Source organism: Schistocerca gregaria, chromosome 6 (assembly GCF_023897955.1).
Source record: "Schistocerca gregaria isolate iqSchGreg1 chromosome 6, iqSchGreg1.2, whole genome shotgun sequence".
Classification (NCBI taxonomy): domain Eukaryota; kingdom Metazoa; phylum Arthropoda; class Insecta; order Orthoptera; family Acrididae; genus Schistocerca; species Schistocerca gregaria.
In genome coordinates, this window is record NC_064925.1 from 43,277,245 (window position 1) to 43,288,694 (window position 11,450).

At 37.7% G+C, this 11,450-nt stretch overlaps 1 protein-coding gene across 1 annotated transcript in view; it reads right to left on the bottom strand.

The window, feature by feature from the left end:
* Positions 1 to 11,444, bottom strand: part of LOC126277920 (alpha,alpha-trehalose-phosphate synthase [UDP-forming] A-like) — an 86,563-nt gene extending 75,119 nt beyond the window's left edge. Inside the window, exons 1-2 of the mRNA XM_049977489.1 lie at positions 8,885 to 11,444; positions 6,025 to 6,147 (exon numbers count right to left, since the gene is read on the bottom strand). Of these exons, the coding sequence (XP_049833446.1) occupies positions 6,025 to 6,147; positions 8,885 to 9,070 (309 nt within the window). The 5' untranslated portion in view covers positions 9,071 to 11,444. The remainder of the gene's footprint in view (positions 1 to 6,024; positions 6,148 to 8,884) is intronic.
* Between the last annotated feature and the right edge of the window lie 6 nt (positions 11,445 to 11,450).

Below are 11,450 nucleotides of genomic sequence, written 5' to 3' on the forward strand. Positions count from 1 at the left end.
TGTCTAACTATGAACGGTGAGAAGAAGATACACATTGTGAAACCTCAAACAAATGGTTGTGCTCAAATTGCATGTCACAAACACATTAACTGATACATATCTACATCCCTAACCTACCCGCCTACTCACTACCTGTTACCTTATGTGCACGATTTTTTACTTCATTTTGTACATAATTTCTTTACTCCTCATAACAACTACCCTGTTTCCATTCTTACTATGAGATATTTAAGCTGAGACAGGCAAAGTCCTCATTGCACCTAGAAGTCACATTTTACATTGTGAAGCCATGTTTGGTCTGACAGCTTCCGACTGCTTTCTTAGTATTGGTCTGTAGAGAATATGTATTATACAATATTGGAATAAAATAAATTATCTTAAACCTTTCTCAAAAACTGTTTATGATGATTTGGCTATGCACTGAATCATCCCTCTTTATGTGAACAAGCAACATGTGACCCACAGCCATATTACAAACACTCCATCTAAAGAGACGTGTGCCTAAAGGGAATGGAGCAAGTGGCCGCTGACGTGTGAGTGAATGCTGTGGCTGGCAGTGGTCTCGTAGCAGGTGACATCAAATTTTGTATGAACAGTGACATAAACACAGCTGTGAATAATCCAGACAGAGCAGGAGAGTCATGCAATCATGAAGAGTCACTCCTGATACTGTCAGCGCCGAAATATTGTATCAGACTGCTCAACAATAAGATTCCATTCTGATAACAGTGACTGTATACCCTGCCACTTAAACTACAGGGAAGAATATCTGACATTCAGTGCCACTGACTCTATAAAGTGTGAACTGACCTCAACAATTATTGATTGCTACTAGTCATTGAAACTAGATCATAACATCACTCCATAATCGCTTGAATTGTTCACTTTCTAAATAAAATATTTTGATTCTGTACAGATGGCTATCTTGAGATGGTTTCCAGCATGAACAGTTCAGTTCCATACATAATGTGTCTATATTTAACACTCTTATGAGACAAAATTGTTGGCTTTCCTGACTCAGGTTTCAACTAAATGCAATACATTTTGAGAAGCAATGACTTTCCCAAATAGCAAAGAAAAAAGCCAAGGTAGGTTTATTACTCATTGTACTCAGGTTTGTGCCATGCATTTTCACAATGCACCATTAAAAATAGTTTGTGTGCAATATGTTAACACTGAGAGCTGCATCAAACCAGTCTCAGGACTAAAGACCACAACAACAACAACAACAACAACAACAACAACATGTTAACACTATTGTTTAAATGAAATATTCATGCCCCTTTAACAGTTTGTTACAGACAGTATTTTGGGAGGCGAGTATTGGCCGATAGTCTATAGTAATTTCCTATGATTTGTGTCCTTCCTTATCTAAGGTTTGCAGAAAGTTTTTATTCTCTTCAGCACCTGTGTGCATATCCTCTGTTTCTCCTGGTGGTGAAATTTTAGAAAAAAGTTATCCATTTAATGTTATAAATTAAAACTGTGTACCAGGCTGACACTCAAACTCAGATAAATGTTGGACAAAATCCACATGTAGCTGTCTCATTACTCCATAATCTCACACCCATATTTTTAAACTTTTAATACATAGAGCATTATTGAAATGTGGAGACTTTTAATTATAAGATCTACTATAATTTTGAATTAATATACCTTGTGAAGACAATCATTTTAGTAGGCACACTGTTGATGCATGTATTAATTGGCCAACTATTATTATTTATCCAAAATGGCAGTGCAGGCTGAGTAAACATAAAAACGAACATGGTAGTTTTAAACCAAGTTTAACAAACGGGAGGCCTCAGGTGGAGGGATACAAACTGTAGAGAAAGATACTGCCTAGTTTATCTACCTGAATGTGCCCTGGGAAGAGTGACAGTACCCTGTGTCCAGAAATAGGGCTGCAGGTTTCAAATTTTTGACACGTCCGCATTTTCCTGGAAAACAAACTGTTTCTTAAGTTGCAAAAGATCAACTCCACTCTAATAGATTTTGGGCATATTGTCAAGTGTGGAAAATAAAGTTTAGAAAGGATTGTACAAGCAATAACACCCCAAGGAAGCTATATAAGGTCCCACCCACATTGCGGGACCAGGAGAAGGAAATTAGTCCAAGAGCTGACAGTCTAAGGAACAACACTGTTTCTGCATTCATATTCCTAGCTTTCCACATCCACAATTGCTCGAGAGTCCGATGGCTACGCTCAAGAGTCCTCAATCGCATATTTATGTGGGTGCTCTCTGGCCAAAGGTTACCTTTTGTTTCACAGAGCTTTCACCTAATTCCATGAAACAAAACTCTGACGAGAGAATATACTGATGAAGGAACAGGAAATATTTTCTTGAGAACTACCATGGCGTAATCATTCCTTCTGATAACCTTTGTATCAGTAATTGACTGCCCATCATTCACTATGATGGCCTCTAATATGGATCTATATTTGAAAAGGCAAATTAGGGTGACTGCAGTAATATTACTTCAATGGAAGATTAGTCAAAACAAATAAATGAGAGTTTACGTAACATATCACGTTCTATTACATTACTCCACTCTTTGTATCACATCTTTTGACATCTTTTAGTACCAGTATAAGTGACTGTAGTTATATTTTTCCATTGGTGCACTGTAAGAGAAAACAAGCAAGCTCAGAGCAGTGCAACATGTAGTAATGGTCATATTGTTTCTTTTCAGCTTGTCATTGATGCAGCAGCAGTCTTAACATTGTTTACCATGCAACAATAATCATGCAAGCACACTACTAAATCTCAATGAGAATCAGTTTGTCAAGTGTTAAAATAAGTGTATTTAAAGAGAAATTGCAACTCTTCAAATAGACCAGGTCTATTTGTTGTCATTTTATGACACATTTCTGTCATGTGCTCCCCACCTATTTGTTCTAAATAGTTGGAGATGATATTCAGTATTAATTCGCAAGATGTCTTATCACATCCACCACATACAGAATTGCAATTTTTAGCAATTGTTTGACATTTTGAATCTCCTCCAATAATGAGTGTGATTGGGGAACATTTGTACTAGTGAACAGTTTTGTGTGTGTGTGTGTGTGTGTGTGTGTGTGTGTGTGTGTGTGTAGCATTTCACGACATTCATGTGATGGTTGAATACATTTTCATTTTTGTGGTTTTCAATGTTTTATAATAAAAAAAAAAAAATTGGCATACGATGGTGAATTTTCTTCATGAATTACTTTTGGTAACAATATTTTTCCAAGCTATGGTGTTGACACCAGAAAAAGGGTTTCTTTCTTTGAATGTATTCACAGCATGAGAACGTAACAAGGATAAGCACATGCACATTGAATACATCTTAATGAAAACGAGGAGCAAAGTTTTAATCTCTTTTCTATAAAAACTTTAATTCTCCCCCCCCCCCCCCCTTTTCCCTTTCTCAGAGTATGTGTTTCATAATATGCACTTTCTACATACTGTTTCTGGAGATATCTTTTTAAAAGAAAATGTATGTAGCTTAATAGACCATGTTTTATAGCAACTTTTGTAGAGATCAACAATTTTCACTTTAAATGTTTAGAAAAGCATGCTATTATGAGAGTGAAAAAAATGACTACCTCTACACAAAAGTAGAGATGCTGGGGAAAGAAAAGTAGCTTATTTATGAAGTAAATGTCTGTGTGGTTTCAATGCAGTCCTTTTCAGTAACTTACAGATGTATAGGCTAGTTGTGCGCACCAGAAAAATAAACTGTCTGCCAATTATTTATAATTTTTGTTACATCTCCAACAAGTTTCGACACAGTTATTTTAACCTCAGTGGGTGTTCTTTACCAAATTTTTCCCCTAAAATATGTTTCTACAAAGAAACAGTACTATGAGAAGATAAGTTGCTACGCACCGTATAGCGGAGATGCTGAGTTGCAGATAGTCACAACAAAAAGACTTTCATGATTAAAGCTTCGGCCAATGGCCTCCATCAACAATAGACACACACACACACACACACACACACACACACACACACACACACAAATATGCAAGTAACGTGTGTGTGTGTGGGGGGGGAGGGGGGGGGGGGTGTTGACAAAGATCAATGGCCGAAAGCTTTAACTGTGAAAGTCTTTTTGTTGTGCCTATGTGTGACTTAGCTACATGGTGAGTAGCAACTTTCCTTCTCAAAATATTGTTACATTCCATCCTGGATTTTCCATTGTTTGATTTCTACAAAGAAAAATACAGGCACAGTGCCATTTTGGGAAACATATTTACATAATAAAAGAAGGAGCACTTACTCAGGGCAACAGATGCATTGAAATATGTTCAAGGGCACACCTCTCACAAAATACCTCTTTACGTAAGCCAGCACATGCATGCCCATACACACAAGCACGCACGCACGCACGCACGCACACACACACATGCACATGCACACACACACACACACACACACACACACACACACACACACACACACACACACACACACAAAAATCAATAGTGGCCTTCCCTGAGAATCAAATTCTCCAACTGCATAATTAGAAAAGAAAACACATTTTAGGGGTTACAAACATGTTTTTATTAAATCATTATCTTACTGGCTTGTTTTACATTCATTTCATAGCATGAAAGGAAAGTAGAAAATAAGATACACTAGATAAAAAAACATTAGAATGGCATGACTAATTCATATCTCACTATTTCCTACATAAAATCATGCATTACAGAGTATTTGAGCACAGACCATCTATTGCATTTTGAAGAACTTAATACAGGATGGATGGTAATCAGAAAATCTGCATACACTTTAGGGCTTAGAGTAAGGATACATATTAGAAATGGGAAGCTTGTAAAGAGTAAAATTGGGATACACATGAAGTATGAAGCAGATTAGAAGGGTCAGTACACAGATCCTTTCATGTTAGCTGTGATGATGATGATGATGACTCTGTTGAAAGAATATTTATCATTATGTACCTCCCAGTGCTTTTGCATGCATTAGTACATAGGTGCAAAGGACAGACAATGGAACTATATCTCTTAAACTCATGTGATAAGAAAACTTCTTCAGTATTTTTCCATGCTTACTTTTTTTATATTTGATGTATGTATCTGAACTACTTCTTATTTTTAAAGTAATAAATGTAACAGACAGCGAGAACGCACTGAAAAACACAGCATTCAGCACCTACAGCTGAAATGTAGGACTGAAAAGTTATTATCAAGGGCATATGAGCACATCTGAGACTGCATTATTTTAATGTGCCGATAGAGGTCTGTCTATGCAATATAAAATCATTTTCATTTTGTTTATAGGCTCCAAACATACAGTCATGAAAATTTCTGATCATTTTGACACTTCTCTTCTCTTTGCATTTTATCAGTATCTGATTGTTTATGTAGGCTGCTGCATATTGTCTTTTCCCTAGCTTTATCATTTTCATGAAGTTTGGCAACTTCTTTCAGCTGGCACTCTACCTAAAATCAATACCCTCACTAACTAGTTTGTCAACCAATCTGTATTAGTGCAGTAAGCTGTAACCAACACAAAATAGACTTTAGAATGGCAGACAGATATACTTTCAAAACCATGTGAACAGGTGCATCACAGATAAACTAAAACAATGTTGTCAGCTTGTGTTCTACTCCTGTATGGCAATGCTTCCTATCACAGCAGATATGTTTGACCTCGGTTGTCTGTCTGAAACTGTGTCTTCCAAATCTTGTAACCACCACTTTACTTTCAAACTGGTTTTAACTACAGGTAATAATGATAATGACATATTTGACACTGAAATATGGTTACCGGTCTATGATAAAATATTTTACTTACTTAAAATTGCAATATTTGAAGGGGAAGTGGGGGGGGGGCAGAAACTGCAGAAGAGGGTGGGGTTCATTACAATGTGGCTTTCTATTTGTAAGAATGGTAGAAATTATCCAGTAACATTACTGGAACTAGGCCACAGCATTAACTTTCTGCACATTTCTCTTAAATCAAGGAAATTTGTATGTGATATGATTATATGCATGCCATTCATAATTTGTCTTACCTTCTCAATATGTACTGGATATTTTTCCAGTAGTAACTCAAATGCTTTCAGCCTGTGCACAAGGCCTTTTGTGTAATCAAGACGATCTACTCCCAAAACAAATTTCTGGTTTGTAGGTAATACCTAGAACACACAAAAAACCTGTAAAAATTTTAGTCACTTGGTACAACATTTCACTGCTACAACTGTTCATATGTATCAGCAATGCAATAATCCCTCAAAGCAAGTAACAAATCAGAAGTTAGGAAAAACATTCTCTTCCATAAATTAAGGAATCTATGGAACTTACAAGAAAATCTTGTATTGTCATGGCACCAAATAGACTAAACTGCAGTGGGGAAACACAGGAAATATGTGGCAAACTTACGTTATACAAGTTTGATGCACAGTAGCAGGAGCCACAAAAAACAGCATGGGACAGCTGGCACACCTGGATGGAACTACCCATACACAAATCTGTGGTACACAGAAGGCTGCCACATTCGTCACAAAGTGTGTCACGATTTCTACATCTCTTGTAGCATCAGTTCGAGGTTGTAGGGAATATTGTACAATGGAAAAGGGGGAGGGTGGGGGTCAGCATTACAGGTAAGGTTGGAGTGTGTGTTCCAATCTGGCACCAGAACCATCATTTTGCTTCAAGTGTCCAAATATGTTCGCACAGCACCCACTGTGCCCTGGAAGAGACCTTACGAAAACCTCCGGGTGTTAGATCTCCTCTGAGACCATATCATCAACTCTACGAGATGACTCTATTGATCTGGCAACCCAGCAGGTGGTACATTATCATCAATGACTTCACACATCTTGGTGAAAGTCTTGTCCAGCCCACTAGGAAAGGAGCCAGGAAAAGAGGGACAGTTTTCTGACTGTGAATGAGTCACAGCTTAACCTGGAGAGCTATTCCCATATTCTACTCATCTGTCACACCTTACAAATTACAAGCCTGCCAATACTGAGCAAAGCGACCAATGTTATGGTGCCAATGTTTCTGTCAGTGAAGCACAGTGTACATCACTCATTTCCCAGGGATACCGCAATGACTGGAGCCTATAAGGCTGACAGCTAACAATGATATTGGATCTTGTTTTCCATCTGATGGATGATAATACCCACTCATGAAGAGATGCCCTGGTGGGCAACTGACTTCAATATGAATACTTCACTTGCTTAGAGTGGCCAGCTGGCTCCACAGACTTACATGTGACTGAACCTGAGGAAGGAAGGAAAACAGGTTCAATGACCCACTGACTGTGATATGATAACAGAAGGAACAGTAGCACACATAGTATAAGGATGGAAAAGGAAACTGGTCACATCTTTTCTCAAGAAACAGCCTCAGTGTTGGCCCAGTGTAGTTTAGGGACAGCATGAAAAAACACAAATATGGATGGCCTGATTGATATCTGAATTACTGTTCTCTTGAATGCAAGTAAGATGTTTTATACACTATGACACACCGTTCAATGGATCAATTGGCATGGGCCACAATAGGCTAAAAGACTGCAGCTACCCCACCACCTATTTTAACACCAGATGCCACTTATCACTAAAAGGGAAACATTATCACTAGCTACACTGGATGGCTCAGTCCAAATTATGGGAAGCCAATTTGCACAACCTATGCTGCCATACAATGATATCAGCCCTGCTATAGCACTCTGTATGCTGCTAGCAGAGGCTTGACCAAAGTAAGTGCCATGAACGTGACCTGAGGCTTGTTTCAGTGTACCTAGTACATGTACAACACATTTATCTTTACTGGTGCAACTACTGGCACATATACAAACACAATGCTTTTTATTGTTCCAGAGATCTCCAAGATCCCTTAAATTATAGACAGTAATGTATCTGACATAATTATTGTACACATGTAACGAAAACAGGGAAAAACCACCAATACTGTAAGTGACACACTCAAAGTAGACTGGTGATTAAACTAGTGGCACTGAAATGATCTGTCATTGTGCAAAATAAATATTGCTGAATTGCATTAGAAGCAGACTTCTTGGAATGACAATCACAGGATGTACCTTTTATCAAAAGGGAAATTCAGCTGATAATACTAATAAATTATGAAACAAAATGTACCTTCAGGAGGTGAAATGTGTAGTACTACTACTGACAGACATGTGTATGAGAAAGTTACAATACTGTTCTAACTTCTGGAATGTTACTTGGTCTACCCTCACAACAGGAGGGTCCACCTTTTTAATCTTCCCTGATGAAGTAACTGACAGTTCTGAAGGCTAGGATAGTATCATTACTTTAATGTGTACCAACCAGCAGTACTACAGGAAGTACTTTCTCTGTTATATTTCCCCTCATCATACACTCGTTTATTCTTGGAAACCAGAGGGAACGGAATGTGGTGAGGGTACACAAGGTACAACAAAAGCATGTACCACTACAACATCTCAGTGCAGCAGAACACCTGTGATGGTACGTTTGTCGATACTGAAATATTGAGCCTCTTACACATTTATATGGGACAGAATAGCTTACACGTCCTATCTCAACAACTGTATATTCTCTCCTACATTGGTGCTGGATAGAGATCAAATAACTGAAAGATATGTCATGTGTAAAAAAGAAAATACAACAAAATATGTTACAAAACTTGAGTTATTCTATCATATTTGCATTTGTGTATACCGCTTGACAGCGTTATCTGCGACACGCAGAAATATTACTAGTAAATCAGTAAAACAGGCAACATATCAGATGGAAAATCCAGTCCTAAACTGAAAAAAAGCTTGGATAAAGAAGAAAGTGGAAGAAGAACAAATAAATTTAATAACATTTCAGACTTTAACATAATCTGTAATAATGCTGAACGATGTTGCACATCACAACTTACTTTAGGTGCAACTTCGGCCATCTTGACAAACCGGTCATACGGAATACCGATAGGCAAGGGCCTAACGAGCACTGTGCGGCCACCATGTTCAACAAGCAGTCCTTTTCGGTCTACACGGCAACCCAGTCTCCTTTGGCAGCAGTCGATGAAATTGAGACAGTAATCCTCAATGTGGAATCCCACCATGTCATTACCTAAGTATATAGTCAAGAAATTAAACAATGGAAAGTCCAGGTTGGAATGTCAACAATATTACTATAAAGATGATACAATGATATGCAGAAAGGCATAACGAAAACTCTTGTACACACTGAGCTTTCAGCCAAAGCCTTCTTCAGAAACTAATGCACACCACATTCACACATCAAGCACACTTCATGCAGAAATGACTATTATGCGAGGTGTGCTTGCTTATGTGTCACATTTACAGTGAGTAACAATTACAAAGATTGTAAATTAAATACAGCAACCAGCCACAAACAATATTGCTGTTATCAACTTATAATTCTTATGATCTGTTTTTCCATTAAATACCTAACATGAAACGTCCAGTTATAGGAAGTGTGATACTATACAAATATCTCTTACCATTACAGAAGTATTACAGCTGCTACCATGTATTTCCTCTTTTGTTACAATTGTAAGCAATGGAAAAAGTGGCACACAGAATTTACAGCTTATATGCTGATTTTATTGCAAGGCAAATGTGCTATTTGCAAAACTTAACAATGGCAGAAGCCTAATGTGCATTTACAATCATTTCCACCAGATTAAAATCATAAGGAGTATCAGAAGATTTAACAAACCATAAAGAAAACCATTGATATATTAATTGGCTTTCTTTCTGGTCTGTAAATCTTCTGATACTTGAAAAAAAGTAGTCACTGATAGTTATTTGTTGTAAATGTAGCCTGAGGTGGAATTTCAGTCCTTCCATTCTTTGTGACCCCTCCTTCTTTTACTGCCAACGAGTTGTCACTGTTTGCCCAAAGGAGATAAATGATTGCAGCTCTCATGATAATGACATTCATACTGTGATTGCCATATCAGTAGATTAAGAAAGAAACATCATCCTCCAAATAGATGTCTATCACTGTTGCTGTTTATGTGCAAGAACACACTTTACTTCCAGAGCTTTCATTGACAACTTTACCACTGTGTTCCCGTTTATTCGATCATTTACATGTTAGTACATCACATTTGCTATTTGCTTGTTATGCGATTAATATGGCTCAATTCTATGATAATCGAGAACAAAGTCATACACATGCTGCATGATTTTTTTCGCGACAGAAAGAATGCCAGAAAAACTGAAATCCTGGTAGCACTGCAGATAACAGCAAGAGCGTGAGGTGGTGTACTTCAAATAGTTCGGAAGAAGTGCATCTTCATGCTTTCGCGGCATAAAGACTGTTCCATAAACTTTTGGGTGTGTAGCTGCATAAATTCTTCTTATTCTTCTAATATTTCAGCTGAATACTGTACAGCCATCTTCAGAGTGAGCCAAGGTAACTAACACTGCCACACTTGCTCCGTCCTTTTAAACTCTAGTACCGAACCAATGCGTATGCAGCCAAAGATACACAAGGTGCCAGAGATGTTGATACACGGCAAAGAGTGTAACATATGCATGGAAATTAAATCTATGGCTGCGCAGTCAATCCACATGGTGATACCTGTGTGTCACGGAGAGCTGCATCGCCGTGACGTCTTTGTGATTAATTACAGAAATTGCCAGATTCTATGATTTGTCCAAGATGAAGCAACAATCTCTATTACTTAAATCTGTCGCCAAATGAATTTCAATCGCTTCTTTCACTGATGAGTCCATTAAAGATGAAGTCGAGGCCAAAATTTCGACATTATGGTACACCATAGAGTGCCCAGTGTCCATACAGTGCTCTGCTACTGCTTATTTATTAGGTTGTAAGAGACAGGTGTACCTGAGGTGCTCTATGCGTCTCTCCTGGACTGTATGTGTCTTGATTATCATAGAATTGACCCATATTAATCCCTTAACAAACAGAAACTGTTTTCAATTTCAGATGGTATTCAGCCAAAATATTAGAAGAAGCTGAATTTATTGGCTGTATGCCCGAAATGTTATGGTACAGTTCAGAAGAAATTTATATAAGTAAAAGGAATGAAAATCCATGAAGAAGAAAGTAACTTTCAGTCTCCAAGGAAAAATGTTACTGGAAGAACCAAATGAGAAGGACAAATTCCAGAATGAAATTTGCATTATTCATTATTCATTCACAACACGTCACCCAGTCATAAAAAGCTGGCAGATGTAATTGAAAAATTTGTTAGCTGATCTAGTAGAGCCACTGGCTGCCTGTGCTGGCACATTTTCAGGTATCGACTGTTGTGAGCTATGTACTAAAGTTGAACTGGACACACAGAGCTACTGAATCTTAATTGCTTTAAAGAAAAATCAAACTGAGAAAACAAATTGTGATACAAAATTGTTGGCTAGGCCTTACCTCCAGGAGGTGAATTCTATACTACTGGCAACATACACAGAAGGAATGGTCAATATTAAAGTACACAACAGGAATGATTG